A 25,212-nucleotide genomic window follows, 5' to 3' on the forward strand; every position below is an offset into this window, starting at 1 on the left:
AAACTATCTTAGAATCCACACTCATTCGTTCTTCACACCCAAACTATCTTAGAACCCACACTCATTCATTTTTTACACCCAAACTATCTTTGAACCCACACTCATTCGTTCTTTACACAAAAACTATCTTAGAATCCACACTCATTCGTTCTTTACACCCAAACTGTCTTAGAACCCACACTCATTCATTCTTTACACCCAAACTATCTTAGAACCCTCACTCATTCATTCTTTACACCCAAACTATCTTAGAATCCACACTCATTTGTTCTACACCCAAACTATCTTAGAATCCACACTCATTCATTCTTTACACCCAAACTATCTTAGAATCCACACTCATTCATTTTTTACACCCAAACTATCTTTGAACCCACACTCATTCGTTCTTTACACCCAAACTATCTTAGAATCCACACTCATTCGTTCTTTACACCCAAACTATCTTAGAACCCACACTCATTCGTTCTTTACACCCAAACTATCTTAGAACCCACACTCATTCGTTTTTTACACCCAAACTATCTTAGAACCCACACTCATGTGTTCTTTACACCCAAACTATCTTAGAATCCACACTCATTCGTTCTTTACACCCAAACTATCTTTGAATCCACACTCATTTGTTTTTTACACCCAAACTATCTTAGAATCCACACTCATTCGTTCTTTACACCCAAACTATCTTAGAATCCACACTCATTCATTTTTTACACCCAAACTATCTTTGAACCCACACTCATTCATTCTTTACACCCAAACTATCTTAGAACCCCACACTCATTCATTTTTTACACCCAAACTATCTTTGAACCCACACTCATTCGTTCTTTACACCTAAACTATCTTAGAATCCACACTCATTCGTTCTTTACACCCAAACTATCTTAGAATCCACACTCATTCGTTCTACACCCAAACTATCTTAGAATCCACACTCATTCGTTCTTTACACCCAAACTATCTTAGAACCCACACTCATTCGTTCTACACCGAAACTATCTTAGAACCCACACTTATTTGTTCTTTACACCCAAACTATCTTAGAACACACACTCATTCATTCTTTACACGCAAACTATCTTAGAACCCACACTCATTCGTTCTTTACACCCAGACTATCTTTGAACCCACACTCATTCATTCTTTACACCCAAACTATCTTAGAACACACACTCATTCATTCTTTACACCCAAACTATCTTAGAACCCACACTCATTCGTTCTTTACACCCAAACTATCTTTGAACCCACACTCATTCATTTTTTACACCCAAACTATCTTAGAACAAACACTCATTCATTCTTTACACGCAAACTATCTTAGAACCCACACTCATTCGTTCTTTACACCCAAACTATTTTAGTGTTTTTACGTAAACATGTAACATCCAACACCTTATGATGTCACTGTTAAGGCTTACAGAAAATGACCCCATATAATGGACTTACTAAATCATAGCAAAAAATATGAAGAAAAAAAATAAGATTTTTTTTTGCTCCATATCTGGTTTTCACATTAGATTCAATGTAGCTGGCCAGGGGATCAGACTAGCTTTATAGGGGAACTATAAAGGCTTTAATCTGAACTTGTTTTTCATTAAAAGGTCGCATGAATAGTCTATTGCTATTATAAAATTATCTTGAAATGTTGTCCAATAAGCAACACCACTTTGTTTGGAAAAATGGACATTCAGCCTTTTAAATGGTTCAAACAATCAGTACAGATGCATAACAGGGAATATTTAGATTCTTGGCTATGCCCAGGAAAAAGACAGGATAGGTAACAATTGTTTTTATTGGACATCATGTCAAACTGTTTTGAGTATTGCTTATGTTTAATAGACATCATGTCAATCTGTTTTGAGTACTGCTTACAGTTGGAAAGGTTAGCCATTCCCATTAGAAATTGAAAACAATAAGGTTGCAACTGCATTTCTTAAACTTAACTGGCGGTCATTAAACTCTGTGTTTGCTTTACAATCATGCTACCATCGTTACATCATATCACACATCTGAACACTTTAATTGCATGTTTTCCAAGTCAATAACAGTAGTACATGATATTTTGCTACACCTTACTAAAAGTTCATTTAACATGCAGGAAAATATTTATTGCCTTACTAAGTAGGTTTCTTGGTTAGCAGATCTGGTAAATGTTTTGTTTTCATGGCAAAAATGGCAAAGTAGGTGTTCAACATGCAGAGTAAAATATTGAGTATATATAGTTAGTATGTACATTTTTCTTTTTAAAAAAATGAAGGATAATGTAGTTAACCAAGAAATAAAGAATCATATGTCAGACCAGCTTAAACTAATGTTACAGTAGCATGCATTATAAACAACAAGGGTACTTACTATGAATGCAAAGAAAACAAGATACAGTGTTTAGACATGCTTTGTAAAGAAAAACTGAGACCAAAGTACCCAGATATTTGGTGTTCAGATTTCTGAATAATAGAAACAAGAAGTATTTCAAATGGATATAAGATGTATTAAGTAAATTCACAGAGCTAGCATCAGGATCAGGATCAGGGTCAGGGTCAGGGTCAGGGTCAGATGGCATGGTGGTGTGTGACGAGAGCATGTGCAAGTTTGGAGGCACCTGTTACCTTGGAGATGATGGTCTGTTTTCCTGCCGATGTTCCTTCATCTGTGATGCCATCAGGTGAGATTTTAAACTGTATTTTTATCACCTTGACTGATGATTTGGGATAAATAATTATAGCAGTGTCCATCTGTCTGTCTGTCTGTTGCATATGAGGTGATGTTCATAACATAACTTTAGCTTGTTGTGTTTCTTTCTCATCCAACCTAAAGTGTCTTACCCATGGAGAGAGGAAGTAGCTCGTTCATTTTGGAATTGCTTGGCTCAAGATCATGGTCACTGGAGCTGAAAACATGATTTTCCTTTCTGCATGACCAGTCAAGTTTCCTTGATCTAATTTTCAACAGGCTTTTGTGGTTAACTACTCTTGTACATGGGCAGATTTCATTTGAATCTGGGGCTAAGAGGTGAAAAGTTTAGGTCTCTTGAAATAACACTGTACTTTTTCATCTTTCTGGTCAGTAAGTGAAATTTTCATCAAACTTTATAATCTATACTGAAGTAAAGGCACCTACATATTGTTTTTTATTTATTTTCAGGCCAGTAGGTCAAAGGTCAAGGTAACTGGAAATAACATTTTCTTTATTGGTTCCAAATTGCAAACCAGTTTCAACAAGTTCCCATTTTTTATCAACTGTATAGTTCCATTTTACCTTTGAGGATAGCTCCCTGTTGAGTCTGCAATTGATAAAGTTTGTCACTGGAAAGAAAATTGCATTAGTGGTTTTCTGCATGATAACTCAATTTACATGCATCCAGTTTTCATTAAACTTTGGTATATTATGCCTGGTCAATACTAATCAATACACATGGCTGATAGGTCAATGGTAAAGCGTTCTTGCACTGAAATTGCAATTTTCTTTCAACATGCATATACACAGATGTATGCATTTTCGCCAGCTGACTAGCCTGTTCCATCTCATTGAGGGTACTGTAGTACTGCATGTACTGAACTGTTTAGGTCCTAGTATTACTGCATATAATGAACTATTTAGGTCCTTGTAGTACTGCATATAGTACAGTTAATAAGTGAACACCTTGTTAGTACAGTGAAGCAGTGAATGCCTTGTTAGTACAGTTAATAAGTGAACACCTTGTTAGTACATTGAAGCAGTGAATACCTTGTTGGTGCAGTTAAGCAGTGAATACCTTTTTAGTACAGTTAAGCAGTTGATACCTTGTTAGTACAGTTAAACACTGAATACCTTGTTAGTACAGTTAATAAGTGAACACCTTGTTGGTACAGTGAAGCAGTGAACACTTTGTTAGTACAATGAAGCAGTGAATACCTTGTTAGTACAGTTAAGCAGTGAATGCCTTGTTAGTGTAGTTAATAAGTGAACATCTTGTTAGTACAGTGAAGCAGTGAATACCTTGTTAGTACCGTTAAGCAGTGAATGCCTTGTTAGTGTAGTTAATAAGTGAATACCTTGTTAGTACAGTGAAATACCTTGTTAGTACAGTGAAACAGTGAATACCGTGTTAGTACAGTTAAGCAGTGAATACCTTGTTAGTGTAGTTAATAAGTGAACACCTTGTTAGAACAGTTAATGAGTGAACATCTTGTTAGTACAGTGAAGCAGTGAATGCCTTGTTAGTACAGTTAATAAGTGAACACCTTGTTAGTACAGTGAAGCAGTGAATGCCTTGTTAGTACAGTGAAGCACTGAATGCCTTGTTAGTGTAGTTAATAAGTGAATATCTTGTTAGTGAAATTAAGCAGTGAATACCTTGTTGGTACAGTTAATAAATGAACACCTTGCTAGTATAGCTAAGCAGTGAATACCTTGTTAGTGCAGTTAAGCAGTGAATACCTTTTTAGTACAGTTAAGCAGCTGATACCTTTTTAGTACGGTTAAGCAGTTGATACCTTTTTAGTACAGTTAATATTTGAACACCTTGTTAGTACAGTTAAGCAGCATATACATTGTTAGTGCAGTTAATAAGTGGACAGGTTAGTACAGTTAAACAGTGAATACCTTGTTAGTACAGTTAATAAGTGGACAGGTTAGTACAGTTAAGCAGTGAATACCTTGTTAGTACATTTAAGCCATAAATACCTTGTTAGTGCAGTTTATAAGTGAATACATTGTTAGTACAGTTTAGCAGTGAATACTGTTTAGTATGGTTATGCAGTAAATGCCTTGTTAGCATCAATAACAAATTACTGCCAAAATAAAATTATATATGGACAAATACATGATTTGCATTGATTTTTGTGTCATTGTAACCTTTTATAAATATTATTTTTTGGAACTTATAAAAAATTTGCTTCAGTTGAGAACATATGTATTGTACAAAACAAAATCTAGTTAGCTTTGAAGATTATTGCAAAAATGTGTTTTCAGTTCAAGGAAAAGTGTCAAGCATATTGAATCATATATTAGTGTCTCTTTCTGGAATAATGATGTCAGTATATATTTCACATACCATACTATTGCCTGGAAAAAAATATTATGTCACTGTTGTAGATAATTCTTTTTAGAATATTGATAAAGCAGGTCTTCCAGTTTCTGTCTTATGGGTTTTGTCTTACATAAGGTCAATATTTTTCTGCAATACTTTAATATTTGAATTAACATATATTTTAATTAACATATATTTTAAGTAGCATATATTTTAATTAGCATATATTTTAATTAACATATATTTTATCAACCTATGGCCAAAGGAGTCTGGAAAAAATTCTCTATCTACTATGTGATAGGTTATTTCTTCATCATCACAATTACAAACTTGTAATCTCCTGCATTTTTGTCATGTTTTTGTTTAGTTCAGGATTTTAGTGATTTATTAAACTTGTTAAGAAATTTCAAAAAAATTCTTTTATAAAAAACTGAACGATCTCAAATATATAATGTAAATACTTCCCTGGAAGGACAAAGTTGAAAAGAAAAGAAGGAAGAAAAGTGAATGGATTTTATGCACTGTCTAATGCAGGTCACCAGTGTGCGGATCTGATGGCATTACATATGGCAATGAGTGTTTACTTCGGGTTGCAGCCTGTGACAGGCAGATTGAAATAGCAGTCGTGTCACAGGAGAGCTGTGATGGTAAGACATCAAAAATCTTAAAAGAGAATCCTAACTGGATGTTTACTTCACCTGTGAAAAATTATACCTGTGTTTGATATAACAGTTATAGCAAATTAAAATACAGTAAATATCAATACCTGTCTCATATACCCATGTTATAAGCAATAGCACATATCACTATGTAAAATACTTGTAATACCCAAATATCTCTTACCTCAGTTGATTTGACAAGACTTTTGTGAAATGTATTCATCAGGTGTCAAAAACAGTTTTTAGAAATGGATTTTGTGCTGTTTATATTAAATAAAATACTAAGATAATTTGAATTTAGAAATGTTAGTGGCTTTCAGGTCAATATAATTTTTTTTTTAAAAATCAAGAAAATTTATGATGTGAAACATTTACTGAAATTTTTTTAATTTCATTTCTCTGAACAGGTATGACCCATGTGTTATGTGATGGTGAACCTGCTCTTATTGACCCAAGGACTGACACTGATTACAGGTGTTCAACTGGTCACCACTGTCCAGGCCACAGTTATTGTCACCTCCAGTTTGGAAAGTGCTGCAGTGAAGGTATCTTGATACATGCCGTGAATGTAAGAGTGCTACAGTGGAACAGGAAAAAGTATAGCCTGACAAAATTATTGTTCTCTCTTACTAAACTGAACACGGTTCAGGGTTACAGTTATCTTGCCTCTAAAGATACAATTATGATAACATTTGCAGTAAAGTTTTCAAAAAATTCCATATCTTGAAACTTGGTTTAGAAGAGCCTGTTAATTTTGGGTGTCAAAAGGTCAATGATAATGATCACTCACTGAAGGAAAAAATAGTGTCTATACAAAAACACCAGTTTTTGACCATGTATCTGCACCAATTTTTGTGGCTAACTTAAATGTTGGGTGAGAAAGAAGCATACTGATTTTGAGGTCAAAGGTCAGGTAAATGTTACTGATGGAGAAAATGATTATTGCATAGTAATTTTAGTTCTGCACCAAGCAAAGTTTGTGATGGGCTAGTACTTGAGGTATGGAAGAAGTCTGTTGAACTTAGCATACAAATGTGAAAGATGAAGATCACTGAGGCTCAAAGACAAATGTGTTTTGCAGAATAATGCTTTTGCAGAGTAAGTTCCATGAGCAGCCTTTCTGGATGGCTTGTATGTGGGGTAATAAAGAAACCTATAGATTCTGGGATCCAAAGATCAGATGTATCAGTCATGGCAAGTCTATGAAGAAAATAATGGTTCTTGCACAGTATGTTTAGCTCCAGGCCTCATTTCTTAATGGGAGGATCATTGACAGTATCCTTTTGTTAATAATGTCCACAGTCAACCATGCCCTCTAGTGTGTAAATAATGTAATATTTAACATGGGACAGACATATAATGTGCCATTCCTGATACTTTTGTTTATTCAGTGTAATGTAATCTATTTAAAACATTAACAATTTGAGAATATTCGGCAGAATCTATGGCACAAATTGTGGCTGGTTTGGACACCTTCCACTGTAGTGCTCTTCTTTGCATGATGCATAATTATTGAATGGTTCTACTGTTATTATTTATTGTATTGAAAGGAGGTAGACACATTTTGTTGCAGCATGAAGATTTTGCATATGTTATTGCCACATGTGCAGTCATTTCTTTTTATCTTGGAGATGCACAAATGTTTCTGACATATCTCATCTCAGTTAAATTGTATTATCTGATATCTGCAGAAACTACCTGGTTTATTCCTGGTTTATTTCTAGTTGAAATATGTTGCCATTTTGCTGTAAACAGAAAATTTAATGAAATTAGGGGATAGAAAGTACAGAAAATTTTTTTTTTCATTCATTTGATTGTCATGACATATAAAGCAATGTTCATTTGCAGATATTAAAACTCATTGGCTATTGATTTTAATTTTTAAGTCGGGCTTGTCTTAATTTTATGTTGTGCATGCTAGTTCTCATAATTACATCAAGAGTTTGCTCCCCCTTTTTGGTGAATAAAAATCTCAAACTGGTTTGAGTCAAATACTGATTACTTGAAAGTTTCTTGTGATAATTTTGAAATTTTTCACTGAAATCTTTTCATACCTGTCATAGTTTAAATTATTCTGTGAGTATATACCACAAAAGACCTTATATGCCATGGGGGAAATGTTTGTTGTAATTTTTCAGTACATTGACAAAAAATGCAAATAGAGTGAACATGAAACACCCCATTGTTTTATCAAAAAATGCAGAGCTTTGTAAACTTGAAAATGGTTGGCACTGTAATTAATTGCTGTCAGTACTGGCTTCTAAGTTGAGTCCAACTACAAATAACAATAGACCCAGCCTGCCATTGCATCATGCATTGACAGATTTGGGTCCATGCTTTTTGTTTTGCTGAATACTTCTGACCACTGACCAACTGCATTGACAGATGATGTAGTTGACCTCAACTTACAAGTGACCGTATGGTAGGTCCATTTGAAATGAAGGCCAAAATTTGGGGATACTTAGATTGCAGCTGTTAAATAAACACACTAGATATTTCTTGAATGAGATAAATTTTAAGGCATGTTTTCTGCAGCTTTGTTTTCTCATTATTTTGCATGTTTCTTTTACATATGTTAGCTCATTTGTCGGATGGTATCACAGACTGTTCAGAGACCACATATGGGTGCTGTAGCGATGGTTTTACCATTGCCCTAGGGCCTTTACAGGCTGGATGCCCAGGTAAAATATCAATTTGATAAATAGTCACCATACTGAGGTAGAATCCATAAATAATTAAAATGTATGACACTATGAATTCATCATTGTATGTGGGTTACCATTTTGCTTGGATTATGTGGTTAAAGCCAAAACACATATATCAATGCCAAGTTCTCAGAAGACTAGGATGCCTTTTCTAGTCTGTGAATTAAAGAATCCATCTACATGTAATTTGTTTGCAAGTGAAGAAAATTAACAGCCATGTAAAAACTATATACCCCCATGAAATAACTCAGTTTATAGTATATACACCCATGAAATAACTCAGTTTAGAGTATATACACCCATGAAATAACTCAGTTTAGAGTATATACACCCATGAAATAACTCAGTTCAAGGTACATACACCCATGAAATAACTCAGTTTATAGTATATACACTCATGAAATACCTCAGTTCAGGGTACATACACTCCTGAAATAACTCATTTCAGAGTATATTCATCTAAGTAGTTCATTATAACATTTAGCTCTTTTGGTCAGAAAATGGGACTGCTTCCAATGAACATTCAGTGGTCAGTGTTGCCAATTTAGTATATTGGAAGTTCTCAAGAATGTCTGGGATGATTTCAATACTCAGAAGAGGAAGGAAAGAAACAGACTTCACATGAATTTCTACAGTTCCAGTTGGGGGACTCTTGTTTGAGAAGTTATTTTGCATAAATGCATTTGTTGACTACAAATTCTGAAACTCGCCAATGATTCAAATCAAATGACCCTTTGAGCTGCTTATGAATACCATATATACTCACATGAAAGATGGATCTTGCTGCAAACTGCACAGACCCAGATCTTCCGTTGCACAATGCATGGGCAGATTTAGGTCTGTACATTTTTGTTAGGACTAATCAGTCAGCAAGCAACATGTAACCTGATCTGGCAGTGCATTTTTAGACAATAGATCATGGTCTCTATTGTGTTTGCAGTTGTATAATTTGAGTATACCATACCTTCCATATTACATAGTTCTATTCATGAAACAGAAACATCTTCATTCTACAGTAAACCCCCAATTTATGAATATTTTGCATCACTACAAAACCTCATGTATGTGTCATATGGTGCAACTCAAATTCATCCATCAATGGGGAACCAAATCTTCATCTTGGTCGAACACATAACAAAAAGTTGGTTCCTGTTTAGGAACCTATGCTCTGCATTAATGTATACATTGGTCCCCCACTTATATGGCCACCCCTTCTGCACTGGGAAAGTGGCCTTATAAGACAGGTGGCCTTTCCAGTGGGGGACTAAATTTTTTGTGAGAATTATATGTAATGTATGTAGTAAGAAAGCTACATACTTCAAAGCATTTGATATCTTCATTTAATATCTTTGTTTAAAAGTAACATTAATTATTAAAAGGTTCTTCTTGTTATAATAATAGACTTATTTCAACTGAATATACATTAACTGTTCTTATTCTAGGTGTAAGCGTGATATGTGTTGTCATGCACATTGCAAAACCATTCAAAAACGTCATTTAAATCTTGGTGTATACATAATTCTCTTTACATTTGCTCCATTTTCCCACTGCTGCTGAATAACCTCCTTATCGGTTTCGTTGTTGTTTATTCAAATTCAAAGTCTTTTCAACATAAAATTGTTTTATCTGAGTCTTTTCTACATGTCATCAAGTAGAATAACCGACTTTCCTCTAAAATAATACGTATCAGTTTATGTGATGACATGTTAATGTTTGGTAATGATTTATTTGGATGTTGCTAACTGTATGTGATTTAATTATGCAGACAAAACGTTTGAAGAGTGGACTAAATGTCTTCTTCATAAAGGAAGCGATAAATGTGTTGTCACATGATTTTTCAATCTTTGTCTGGTACCCTGTTTTGTTCAATTTCTCTGTTTGTGTGTGTTAATGCACAAAATCTATTTTTAGCCTATGCCAGCCCTGTTACGATCTTGCCAATAAGGTCCAGTTGTACTCATCAAAGAGAAAAACTTGACAGATGAATGAAGCCTGAAACTCTATTATCATAATATTGTTGAGCCCATTTCCTGTAACTGTCAGCTTTTATCGGCAATAGTATAATATTAATTTTAATGTTACATGTACTTTAGTCAATATATTCAGTAACGGAAACTTGACATTGGGTCTGTCATGTATCGATGATAGAGATGAGTACTTACCGTACATCATGAAATGACTTAATTATTGGTTCTGGATACATTTGAAATAAAAGTGGCCTGGCACTTATGAGGAAAACATTTTACATTTTTGTACTAATATGCTGGTTGCATTAGTGGGGTGGTTGTTCTTGAGGGGTACTTTTGAACACAAACTCATCATTTCCAAGAGATTCTGGCCAAAAGAAGCAGGTGGCTGCTGGTCAGGGGGGGCTGTTCAAGAGGGTGACTACTGTAAATGAGAATGAAACATGTATTGGGGTAAATTTTTTCTGCTTGGGTGATAATATTAATTCACATTTAAAAGAGATGCATGTAATTTGAGTAGATATAAATCAAAAGTTTATTTTAATCCTAAAGTGCCATTTATATTTTTGAAAATTCTACAAAATTATAAAAGAAAGAAAGATGAAACAAAATCTAGCCAAGTATGTATTTAATTCTGTTTGTAATTTTATTTGAAATTTTATTTCAAATATTTTATTCATTACTATATGCCAATATGAAGAGCAAAAAGGTCATGTTAATCATATATATGAAAAAAAAAAAATCTTTGAAAATTTTCATTGAACACATACATGAAACATATATTACATTTCTTCCAGCTGATTTATAATTATGTTGCTTTCTTTTCACAGACTTATTTTATATGCTGCTTTTAAGGACAAAATAAGGTATCAATGTTTTAATGTGTAAAACCATGGTAACTTATTATGGTATCCATGGTAACTCATTATGGTATCCATGGTAACTCATTCGGGTATCTATTTCAGTCAGGTTTGGATGTTTTGGTCTTTGACGTTATTTATTGCATGGCTTGATGTTTTTTATGGAAATATTTGTATGATGTTGTTATGGCATGTATGCATAGCTCATATTTATTATTATGTTTGTATTTATTATGTATATTACACAACAAACTCTAGACAGCATTGACCCAAATTCACATGATTGCATAGTAGATTATCACTGACCCAGATCTTTTATCACATAATTACAAGGCAGACTAGCGTCTAAGCCATAGTTTATTACACAGGTCAAATTTAGGGGTGAAATTACCTCCCCCATTTGAAAATGTGGTTAGGGTGATTTTCAAAATATAATATAGATTCAACAAAGAAACAAAGGCATGGCTTGAGAATATAATACTTGCTTTTTGGGTGTGATTGTTTAGGAATTAGCATGAATCTAGCAATTGTACATCATAGAATAGATCCATTCTATATAGAGTTTGAATTGAATACTGATGACCCAGATCTGTCAATACTTTAGATATAGGCAGGTCTATGCTCTCAGTGATTAGTTGTTTAACATACATAAAACATGTGGTAATCCTGAAAAAAGTCTCACCTTGTCTTCATTTTTATCCACTTTTGCTTTTCCATATTGAACATTTAAAAAATCTCTTTAAAGCTTTCCAGCTTGCATAATTAGAGTTAGTGATAATTGATTCATGTTTTATATTGTCCCCTTTTTCCATTAATACCATCCTTGGCCTTTGGCACAATTACAGCTAAAATATGTAGTTTATGTTCCTCTGATATTGTTGGTACTTCAGTTGTAATCAGCACACATTCAGTATCTTTCATATACTCACAGTTACTACTTCACACTTTAGGATTTGGTACAAAAAAACATTAGCATTTGGTACATCACTCTTCAGGATTTGGTACAAAATACATTAGCATTTGGTACATCACACTTCAGGATTTTTTGTGTCAAGTCAGAAGCAACAACATGTGGGTGTTGCTTATCAAACACTGTATAATAAATGCAAACCTAAAATATCATGGGGTAAAATTCATATACAAGAAGATAGCAAGAAGAGAAAAGATTGTAAAATTTTGATGCATGTTTTACTATTCAGTTGCATGTTCAGATACCCTTCCCCACACAAAGCACTTCTTTCTTGACAAATATTCCCTACATAAATTAGCACACTTTTTAAGCCCCTTTTGCTGGAAGCATCTGGATTTGGTATGTCCATCCATCTGATTAACACAGTAGCAACATTGTGCAAAATAACCTGAACAAAACATTGGTATGCATATTTGTGTTCAATGACCTGATTAAAGTGTAACATAATGATTAAATGAAGGTGACTGGTTTCAGAATCAACATTCAAAACCAAACTGTCTGGAGGTTTTACATTATTTATGTGTATTTTTTACCCATAATAACTGCCCAGTTCTAATAAGAAATAACTGGGACGTCATAGACATTTACTGTGATGCCATTCTTTTTTGGGATTCATAGACATTTACTGTGATACCATTCCTTTGTGGGATGTTGTAGGCATTTACTGTGATGCCATGTCATAGACATATATGGTGATGCCATTTCTTCACCATCCAGGGATGTCACAGACATTTACTGTGATCCTGTTTGTTCATCTGTATTCTTGAAGTACATTATACTAATGGAATATTATAGTTTCAGATACTAATGAAAGCTTTACAATAACTATTTTGTCCATGCTGTTTAAAGGAGAAAAATGTGTCATGTAGACAAGCTGATGTCACCAGCATCATAAGCTGGATTGTATAGTGTTGTGCAAGCTGTTGTTAAAGTTGATATACAGACCTACAACTTTACCAATCAAAAGACATAACTATCCCTATAATTAAAGTTACAGTCTGTCAAATTCATTTTACTTGTGGTTCAAGTTATATGCCTAAAATATGTTGAAAATAAAGACTGAGCCAGAATTCAGGACAAAGTTACCAGCTTGACTGAGAGACCTAGATATCCAGATAAATAAAAACAACAACAGTCTTCATGTCAATATTTTCATTTCAGATGAATGTCAGTGTAACAGCATGGGTTCTTTGGGGACCAACTGTGACTCCATTACAAAGCAATGCAAGTGTAAAGGTGGGGTAGGAGGTCAGCAGTGTGACAGATGTTTGCCTGGATACTGGGGCCTTCATCTGATACAGGAGAAACAACATTCTGGTTGTGTGCGTAAGTTGAACTTGTCAAATTTTTCTCTTTGACACACAACATCGTACATTTCATCATATAAAGTATGAATATCTCTTTTTCTACCACTGACATGTACATCAGCTGAATACATTTGCCTTTCCTCCACAATGACTGATAAATCCACATGTAAACAAGTACTGTTATCTGCTGTAGTGTTTATATCCACTTGCCTGTTACGTGCTTCAGTGACTGACAGATCCACTCTGTATATCTGTGTTGCAAATGATCTGTTTCATCAACAATGAGCAGTAAAAGAACTTTCATCCAATCAAAACAGAGTTTACAAATGATGGTTCTTCCAGTGAAATATTGTTTTATCAACAATGAACAGTTAAAGAATATTCATCCAATCAAAATAGAGTTTACAAATGATGGTTCTTCCAGTGAAATATTGTTTTATCAACAATGAGCAGTAAAAGAACATTCATCCAATCAAAACAGAGTTTACAAATGATGGTTCTTCCAGTGAAATACATTATATACTAAATATGGCTACAAAATATGGGGATTTTCTGGAATTTTGTAACACATGATAGTTGATACATGCAGTTGTTGATAGTGGAAACAATGGATTTTGTTAGCGATTTGGAAATGTAATAATTAGGTCTTTATGGGAACAAAATTGATTATATTGGTTTAAAAAGTGTTAGCAGTAATATCTAATTATCATCTTTTGTCCAGTCTGTCAGAAATTGAGACAGAATCAGACAATGAGGACAGTGTGTGGATAAGAGATCTGTGTGAGGAGAAGACTTGATAGATTTCTTATTTAAATATTTTCCACTGTTATTTGATCAAAAAATCATGGCTGAAACTAACAGCTATGGAGCAAATGGACATAAGAGAAGCATGATGCTGAAGTTTGTGTCCATAATGTGCAAGCAGTGTGATGTTTGTGTAAAACAAAACTTTTACAAATATCTCCAACAGCAAATTAAGAACTAATAGAAAACATAATTACCATTTAAACATTTGTAAATAATTATGTGTGTAGAACATAAGTCTGTATACAATAATGACAGACAAATTGTGTTGTTAGCAATAGTGTGTTCTTAGTGTTATCAATAGTGTGTTCTATGTTACCAATAGTGTGTTCTATGTTGTTACCAATAGTGTATTCTGTGTTATCAATAGTGTGTTCTGTGTTAAAAATAGTGTGTTCTGTGTTACCAATAGTGTGTTCTGTTACCAATAGTGTGTTCTGTATTGTTACCAATGGTGTGTTCTATGTTTTTACCAATAATGTGTTCTATGTTGTTACCAATAATGTGTTCTATTTTGTTACCAATAATGTGTTCTATGTTGTTACCAATAATGTGTTCTATGTTGTTACCAATAATGTGTTCTATTTTGTTACCAATAATGTGTTCTATTTTGTTACCAATAATGTGTTCTATGTTCAATTCTTGGAGTATTATCATCAGTCTTGTGGAAGTCAGTGGGATAAAAGAATCACATGCAAAAAGTAGTTATAGTTTTTATATATGCATGCTTTTAGTATATAAAACAGTCATTTATCAGGAGAATAACTAAAAACAGTTGGCCCATATTCCCAAGTCATCAACTCAATATTGTCATTTGGCTACATCAGCATGAGGCTCAGGTAGTCACCCCCACCCCCAAGTCAACTGCAGTAGTGACCCCATCAGTCAGGCAGAACAGTAAGGCACTACATTAGTAAAGAGAAATACTGCATTTATAAGGATGTATGCTTCTCACTTGATGCCTAGACTGTGATTGAAGACAGATGCAGCAATTGCCTGTATAGGGGTTGCAAGTTTTATCAGATGCACTAACAATGGTATGTGGTATGTCAGCTATTAACTGATTATATTCTGTATTTGTTTATGAATAACACATGCTTAACTGCCAGCACATTTTGTGATGGCAGATTTAGGTCTGCAGAGCATTATAAGGCCCTGATCTGCTAGCACATTTTGTGATGACAGGTTTAGTTCTTCACTACTCTGTAAGGCCCTGATCTGCTAGCACATTATGTGATGACAGGTTTAGTTCTTCACTACTCTGTAAGGCCCTGATCTGCTAGCACATTATGTGATGACAAGTTTAGTTCTTCACTACTCTGTAAGGCCCTGATCTGCTAGCACATTATGTGATGACAGGTTTAGTTCTTCACTACTCTGTAAGACCCTGATCTGCTAGCACATTATGTGATGACATGTTTAGTTCTTCACTACTCTGTAAGGCCTGGATCTGCTAGCACATTATGTGATGACAGGTTTAGTTCTTCACTACTCTGTAAGGCCCTGATCTGCTAGCACATTATGATGATGACAGGTTTAGTTCTTCACTACTCTGTAAGGCCCTGATCTGCTAGCACATTATGTGATGACAGGTTTAGTTCTTCACTACTCTGTAAGGCCCTGATCCACTAGCACATTATGTGATGACAGGTTTAGTTCTTCACTACTCTGTAAGGCCCTGATCTGCTAGCACATTATGTGATGACAGGTTTAGTTCTTCACAACACTGTAAGGCCCTGATCTGCTAGCACATTATGTGATGACAGGTTTAGTTCTTCACTACTCTGTAAGGCCCTGATCTGCTAGCACATTATGTGATGACAGGTTTAGTTCTTCACTACTCTGTAAGGCCCTGATCTGCTAGCATATTATGATGATGACAGGTTTAGTTCTTCACTACTCTGTAAGGCCCTGATCTGCTAGCACATTATGTGATGACAAGTTTAGTTCTTCACTACTCTTTAAGGCCCTGATCTGCTAGCACATTATGATGATGACAGGTTTAGTTCTTCACTACTCTGTAAGGCCCTGATCTGCTAGCACATTATGTGATGACAGGTTTAGTTCTTCACTACTCTGTAAGGCCCTGATCTGCTAGCACATTATGTGATGACAGGTTTAGTTCTTCACTACTCTGTAAGGCCCTGATCTGCTAGCACATTATGATGATGACAGGTTTAGTTCTTCACTACTCTGTAAGGCCTGGATCTGCTAGCACATTATGTGATGACTGGTTTAGTTCTTCACTACTCTGTAAGGCCCTGATCTGCTAGCACATTATGATGATGACAGGTTTAGTTCTTCACTACTCTGTAAGACCCTGATCTGCTAGCACATTATGTGATGACAGGTTTAGTTCTTCACTACTCTGTAAGGCCCTGATCTGCTAGCACATTATGTGATGACAGGTTTAGTTCTTCACTACTCTGTAAGGCCCTGGTCTGCTAGCACATTATGATGATGACAGGTTTAGTTCTTCACTACTCTGTAAGGCCCTGATCTGCTAGCACATTATGTGATGACAGGTTTAGTTCTTCACAACACTGTAAGGCCCTGACCTGGTGGCACACTTTGCATTTATAAATGTAGGTATGCACAATGCCAGTATTCCTTAATTTGGCTTTACATTCTTTGCTAACAGATTTAGGTCTATACAGCATAGGCACTGATATGCCAGCACTTTGTGTGATGATAAATCTAGGTCTACACATAATTGTTAGACTCTGATCTGCTGGCACATTGTGCAATGATAGAGTAAGATATCCATAACACATATTGTCATATATTAAGGCCATAAACTGCCTTCATGTTGTTTGATAACTGATTTGGGTCTACACAGCATAGGCACTGATATGCCAGGTTTTTGTTTGATGACAGATTTAGGTCTGTACTGCATTGTTAGACCCTTATCTGCTGGTACATTGTGTAATGATAGAGTAAGACATACACAACACATATTGACAGCTTATGGCTACAAACTGCCTTCATGTTGTTTGATAACAGATTTGGGTCTACACAAGCATAGGCACTGGTATGCCAGCTTTTTGTCTGATGACAGATTTAGGTCTACACATAATTGTTTGGCCCTGATTTGCTGTCACTCTGTGTACTGATGTAGAATGATATGCACAGCATAGGCTTTGATCTGCCAGCATGTTATGTGATGATAGATTAAGGCCATAAACTGCCTTCATGTTGTTTGGTAATGAATTTGGGTCTACACAGCATAGGCATTGATATGCCAGCACTTTGTTCGATGACAGATTTAGGTCTACACTACCCAGAATCTAATATGTTGATATATTATGTAATGACAGAATTAGGTATGTACTGATTAGAGTTTGGTGTGCATTAAACACAAACACAGTACATGGTTGTTTGATCTGCTAAAGCAATCCTGTTTTTTGTCTCTCTCATGTCACATTAAAGAGCGGCTAGACAGAAATTTAATTTGAGGACACTGTCCATTGTGGTTTAGTGTAACAAACTAATTATTTTCTTTCAATACCTAGGCTCATTTCAGTAGTGAAAGTTGAGAGAATAAAATTTTGACTTTAAAGTTCCCCCCAGTCACCATTGATGATTAATTGGCATGCAGGTGTCATTTTCATCACAAGGCTAAACATTATATTTATTATGTACAAAACAAGACATAAAAGGTGTGAAATGCTAAATGTGGTTGCTTTGAGATCAGAAGGATTATTCAAAGGATAAACATTAAGCAGTTTATTAATCATATCAGCCAAACCAAGACAAAACTGTCAAGAACAGTGTTGCATATATGTGTGTAAACAGTGACAGAACAATGTTACATATATGTGTGTAAACAGTGACAGAACAGTGTTACATATATGTGTGTAAACAGTGACAGAACAATGTTACATATTTGTGTGTAAACAGTGACAGAACAGTGTTACATATATGTGTGTAAACAGTGACAGAACAATGTTACATATATGTGTGTAAACAGTAACATAACAATGTTATATATATGTGTGCAAGCAGTGACATAACAATGTTATATATGTGTACAAACAGTAACATAACAATGTTAAGTATATGTGTGTAAACAGTGACAAAACAATGTTACATATATGTGTGTAAACAGTGACAGAATAATGTTACATATATGTGTGCAAACAGTGACATAACAATGTTACATTTATGTGTGCAAGCTATGACATAACAATGTTACATTTATGTGTGTAAACAGTGACAGAGCAATGTTACATATAAGCTTGTAAACAGTGACAGAACAATGTTACATATGTGTGTAAACAGTGACATAACAATGTTACATATATGTTTGCAAGCTGTGACATAACAATGTCACATATGTGTGCAAGCTGTGACATAACAATGTTACATATATGTGTGTAAACAGTGACAGGACAGTGTTACATATAAGCTTGTAAACAGTTAAGCAGACACTCTTAAGATTAACAGGATTCTGATATATTTGTAGCTTGTGGTTGTCACAAGACTGGGTCAGAGAGAGATGACTGTCAGCAAATGACCGGACGTTGTGTGTGCAAGCGTGGCTACAATGGAACCAAGTGTGACAGGTGTGAGAAGACAGGCAAAAAGATCAGTGAAAATGTCAGTTGTGACACAGGTAATCGAGGTACATGGGGATAACATGTAAAAAGGTTGATACAAAAGTGAACTAATAGTGAATATGGTACTTATGAGGTAATTTTGGTACATAAGAAGCAAGTGTAGCAGTTTTAAGACAACAGGGAAACCAGGAAGAACTCACTAGTAAACATGGCATCTTAGGGATAAGCAAGCCTGGTTACATGGAGACTAAGTAAAATAGGTGTTAAACAACATACAGGCTGACTCATTAGTGAACATGCCAGCTGCAAGACATGTAACATGTGTGAGAAAAGTGGTAACAACACAGCTGTGAGACAGATTAGCCACATGCATGAGAAAACAGGCAAACCTTGTAAATAAACATCATATCTGTGACACTGCTATCATGGGTATATGATTACAAAGTTGGCTCATGTGAGAGAACAAAAAACACCAATGAACATGGCAGATGTGAAATAGATACCAGGTAGGGCGTATAGTAGTATTTGGGTTCTCTCTGGCACTCCTTTTGTGCAGCTAGTTCTGCAGTGTTTTTCATGGATTGCCATTAAACCTTGTAAATATTATTGTCATTACCTGAGGTACATATGTTGACAAATTGCCTTGCTCTAGCAATTTTTTAAGAAAGTCATTTCCCTGTTTGTGTTATAGCTTAACCTACAGCTTTTAACTGATTGCTAAGAAATTGTTGACTGATTGCCAGGAAACTATTGACTATTATCATGAAACTTTTGACTGATTGCCATGAAACTTTTTACAAATTGCCATGAAACTTTTGACAGATTGCCATGAAACTTTTGACAGATTGGCAAGAAACTTTTGACAGATTGCCATGAAACTTGTGACAGATTGGCAAGAAACTAGGTAAATATCATGGTCAACACCTGAAGATGTACCTGTTGACAAATAACTCTGCTTCAGCAGTTGTTTTAAGACTTATTGCACTTTTTATCTTGCTGCTAATGCACAGTATTTGACACAATCTTGTTAGATCAACTAGTCCTGCCAATTTTGATGGGTTGTCATGAAACTTGGTAAATATTAGTCAAGATAGGCATCCTGTCAGAATTATTGCATTGTTTTGTGGCTGGCACAATCTTATTAATACATCTACCAGTTAGTCCTACAGTTTGTCATACAGTTTGTCATACAGTATGTCATACAGTTTGTCATACAGTTTGTGATAACAGTTTATTTTAATGGATGACTGTACAACTTGGTACAAATTATGGTTATCATCTAAATACGTACATATTGACAAAATCTGTTCTCCCATGATGTTTATGAGTTCTTGCCCTTTTCACTTGCTGCTGAATGCTGTGTATGACTGAAGTTCTTGTAGGATTGCTGTCAAACATAGTATATGTTGTAGATTGTAACTGAATGGATTTTTAGACTGAGTGAAAACACAATACAATATGAGTGAATGCAAATTTATGAATTGAATGCAAAATATCCATGACAATACATATGCAAGTAGAATCACAAACACACCTACTACATATAAGACTACCATACTAAACATGTTATGAAAAGAAAACAGGCTCATATATAAAATAAATATGAATATGGTTCATATATCCACAATATATATAATGAAAAGGAGTATGATTCACAGAATCATATAATAAAAAGGAATAAGCATGAGTACGACTAATAGAATCAAATGATACAATGGAATAACCATGGCTCTTACAACCATATGATATAAAGTAGTTCTTACATGATTATGCCAACAAGTATGATTCATACACCCATATGCTGGGGAGAAATAAGCATGGTTCTTACAACCGTATGCTGGGGAGAAATAAGCATGATTCTTACAACCATATGCTGGGGAGAAATAAGCATGGTTCTTACAACCGTATGTTGCGGAGAAATAAGCATGGTTCTTACAACCATATGCTGGGGAGAAATAAGCATGGTTCTTACAACCATATGCTTGGAGAAAATAAGCATGATTCTTACAACCATATGCTGGGAAGAAATAAGCATGGTTCTTACAACCATATGCTGGGAGAAAATAAGCATGGTTCACGCTACCATATGCTGGGGAGAAATAAGCATTGTTCTTACAACCATATTTCATTGTAAACATAGCAGTGTACAGTGTCCTTATTGAGAGTTTCGAATTAACATCACTATTCCTAGTCCTTCTCCAGAATCTAGAATTCTTATCGTACATGTCCAGTCATGCAGTAACAGATACAATGTCAGTTGAATCAATATCAATGGCTATGCTGCCATACTGCAGGTCATGCCATCACCTTTCTGGTTCTTCCAGCCCATCCATCCATCCAGCTATATATATAACAAGCTGATCATAATAAGATGTAAACTAAATGCAGAGAGGAAATCCATAAATACATGCTACCATATTTTTTACATCAAAATACACCCCTAGCAATGAATTATCACAGACCAACAATTTTCTAGTATTTTACATCTGAAGAGAGACAAATAAAAAACAGTACATACATTAATGGGAGACATTTAAAAATAATGATATGTGTATATATATATATATATATATATATATATATATATATATATATATATATATATATATATATATATATATATATATATATATATATATATATATATATATATATATATATATATATATATATATATATATATATATATAGTGTGTGTGACCCCACTATAGCACTACATTGTAACACAAATTCAGATATAAAGTGGTCATGGTGTGGCTCCCAAAATTTCATATACATATATTTTTCTTGTGCACAAAAAAAATTCTTAAAAAGTACCAAAAAACATAAAAAGTTGCTTATCATTTTGGGGAAGAGATCGCATATGAATAATACACGATGATTGTGGCTTGGCTCCTGAAATTTTATATGTATTTTTCTCGAAAATGAAAAAGTATTTTTTTTCTTCTTAAAAGTAAGAAGAAGAAAAAATGCATAAAAAATTTATTCTGGGATTGCATAGGTCCTCGCCAATGTCGCAAACTTGGATTGTTTGTCCTTATTAGCTCCAAAACATACCTTGTGGCTTTTTTTACTTGTTGGCACATTGTTGGCTGTTTAAACTTTTATATACAACCATTGGTTTGGAGAGCAGAAATTCAGAGGCCCCATGAAAGGAAGCCACAAACTGGATATAAAATGCACTGAAATTTTTCTATTGTTACAGAAACAAATTCTTTGTCCATACTGACAAACCATCTAAACAGTGCATTGTTATATCATAATCCGCTTATCCTGACATCTAGCATGAGTTCTGTATGTTGTGAAATATCCACATTTTTGTTGTTGACATTTCTGGTAATGGAGATCAACTGGACAAGGCATTGTCTTGTACTATATCTTTCATCAGATTTTTGGCCGCTTGTTAGTAATTAATATATTTACAAAGACTGACATTTGTATGTAGATGATAGGTAAAATTCCTCCTCTTTTCACTCAGAATTAAATCCTTCAGAACACTCACATTTTCTGTAATAATCCCTGTCATCAGAACACCTGCGTCTCTATTGTCCGTTGCCCCTTTGTTAATTTTCAGATGCATGCGTGGAAGGCAGCATCACGCTGCTACCACAAATGTAAAAAAAAAAAAATACATTGTACTTATTGGTTTATTCAGTATGTATGCGCATGGAGGGACAGTAACTAGAATAGTCTAAACGACAGCCAATAACTTTTTAAAAATGTACTCAGATAAACTAGTTGCTGAAATTTCAAAGGAAACAGATTACCTTTGAAGCACCGACTGTTATGAAAATGTATTCAGCAAATGGAAAAAATAAAAGTCTCAATCATGCAACACAATTATTTGATATTGCCGCCACAATAAGAAATGGGCATTCATTTGGTTCTCCAAAGCTGTCCTTTAGTGATGACTTCAATTGCGCATGCACCCTTCATCAAAGAAAGCCGACTACAATCTTTCAATAACAGCAAAGAACTTTTCTTCAAAGGAAGTCAGCACCAAACTTAAATAAAAGTGATGGAATCTGATGGATTTTTGCATTTTCCAACATGACTGGAACACATTAACTGTGCTGTGAAAGTTTCCTTTTTGTAGGGAAAAAATTTATGCTTACAAACGTTACCAATGGCGGCTTAAAACATGAACTAACTTTTACCAATTTGGAACATACTTTAAAGTAAATGTGCTTCGTTATTCGTTATGTGATTGTGCTATGTTTTTCCACAGAATTCAGACCAGTATGACCTGTTACAAAATTAATGAATATTTTAAAGCTGTGTGTGTGCATATTTTTGATGGAATCACTTGTATTGTTGATTCAATGTATATGATGAGGTTCGCAGGTGAGTACACGGTGTTGATACTCTATTCATGCTATACATTAGACATTTATATATAAACAGGATTCACTTATATGTACCAATTCATGGTTCTCTAAATAAAGTAAACTATTATATTATGTCTTCTCTGTTTTCACTACAGGTGTATTTCTCATTTAATATGCATCAATTTAAGATGGTAACTGTGCCGATGAAGCACGTATTTTACCACCCACATTTATTACTCACACACCCCACAAAATTTTTTTGGGGGTACATTTTCTTCAGCTCAATGACTTGGTTGTATATAACACGGTTCGGTATATAAAGTGGTCAGGTTTTATGGATCCCAACTACTGCGTTATAGCGGGGTCATACTATATGTACAGTTACAAAACTGACTTGTATTTTCTTTAACACTTACTCCTATGGCTGTTGTAAGTCGTAAGTGTATTGACACTCCTTGACATGATCACTGTGTTGCATAAAACAATATATCTCCTATAAATACAGGGGAAAAAATGTATATGACCAGGATAAAGTACCCATGCACATTGTGCTATATGGGTATCTTGTCCAATCACACAACAAACAAAGATATGAAGTACCCATGGTAACGTTGTATGCATCCAAGAAACCAGTCACCCAACTTGATCTTAGGCATTACCAAATTATTGTCTTGCCTTATTCCATGACAGTCATCAGATGTGCATGTAGACAAATCATTATACTTAAATTGTTTTAGAGGAGTTCTAAGCTTTTCTTGACTGTATCATCATCATCATTGAGTAATGGTGTGATATAGATTTGTTATGGGGTATCCATGTGATATGGACAATGTGTTACAGAGTAGTTGTGTGATACAAGGGGTGTGTTACAGGGTAGTGGTGTGATGCAGGGTATGTGTTAATGGTAATGGTGTAATACAGGAGATGCATTTTGGGGTAGTGGTGTGATACAGGAGATGTGTTATTGGGTATCAGTGTGGTGCAGGAGATGTGTTATGGTGTAGTGGTGTGGTACAGGAGATGTGTTATGGGGAAGTGGTGTGATACAGGAGATGTGTTATGTGGTATCGTTGTGATACAGAAGATGCTTTATTGGGTATTGGTGTGGTACAGGAGATGTGTTATTAGATATCAGTGTGGTGCAGGAGATGTGTTATGGGGTAGGGGTGTGATACAGGAGATGTGTTATAGGGTATCAGTGTGATACAGAAGATGTGTTATGGGGTTTTGGTGTTGTACAAGAGATGTGTTATTAGATATCAGTGTGGTGCAGGAGATGTGTTATGGGGTAGGGGTGTGATACAGGAGATGTGTTATAGGGTATCAGTGTGATACAGAAGATGTGTTATGGGGTAGTGGTGTGATACAGGAAATGTGTTATGGGGTAGTGGTGTGATACAGGAGATGTGCTATGGGGTAGAGATATGATACAGGAGATGTGCTATGGGGTAGTGGTGTGATACAGGAGATGTGCTATGGGGTAGAGATATGATACAGGAGATGTGCTATGGGGTAGTGGTGTGATACAGGAGATGTGCTATGGGGTAGAGATATGATACAGGAGATGTGCTATGGGGTAGTGGTGTGATACAGGAGATGTGCTATGGGGTAGAGATATGATACAGGAGATGTGCTATGGGGTAGTGGTGTGATACAGGAGATGTGCTATGGGGTAGAGATATGATACAGGTGATGTGCTATGGGGCAGAGATATGATACAGGAGATGTGCTATGGGGTAGAGATATGATACAGGAGATGTGCTATGGGGTAGAGATATGATACAGGAGATGTGCTATGGGGTAGAGATATGATACAGGAGATGTGCTATGGGGTAGAGATATGATACAGGAGGTGTGCTATGGGGTAGAGATATGATACAGGAGATGTGCTATGGGGTAGTGGTGTAATACAGCTGTAGTGGCTTATTTATGTGAGCAATACATTTGCATCAATTCCTACAATGTTTTAAATATCATTTAGCAGCCAAAGCGTTGTCATTCAGCAATGTGCAAGCAGTTATTATATAAATGTACTCTCA

The 25,212-nt window shown here is 35.1% G+C and overlaps 1 protein-coding gene across 6 annotated transcripts in view; it reads left to right on the forward strand.

The window, feature by feature from the left end:
- LOC149781218 (agrin-like) overlaps positions 1 to 25,212 on the forward strand; it is a 454,787-nt gene that overhangs the window by 350,808 nt on the left and 78,767 nt on the right. For 4 of the 6 annotated variants that reach the window (XM_089935296.1, XM_089935297.1, XM_089935298.1 and 1 more), the window contains 6 exons: positions 2,512 to 2,668; positions 5,549 to 5,661; positions 6,081 to 6,218; positions 8,253 to 8,354; positions 13,337 to 13,501; positions 18,752 to 18,901. In XM_089935296.1, coding sequence (XP_089791422.1) covers positions 2,512 to 2,668; positions 5,549 to 5,661; positions 6,081 to 6,218; positions 8,253 to 8,354; positions 13,337 to 13,501; positions 18,752 to 18,901 — 825 coding nt within the window. The remainder of the gene's footprint in view (positions 1 to 2,511; positions 2,669 to 5,548; positions 5,662 to 6,080; positions 6,219 to 8,252; positions 8,355 to 13,336; positions 13,502 to 18,751; positions 18,902 to 25,212) is intronic. The other 2 variants (XM_089935300.1, XM_089935301.1) reach the window with 1 other exon arrangement.

This window comes from Sinohyriopsis cumingii, chromosome 15 (assembly GCF_028554795.1).
Source record: "Sinohyriopsis cumingii isolate HCF-2022 chromosome 15, ASM2855479v2, whole genome shotgun sequence".
NCBI lineage: Eukaryota > Metazoa > Mollusca > Bivalvia > Unionida > Unionidae > Sinohyriopsis > Sinohyriopsis cumingii.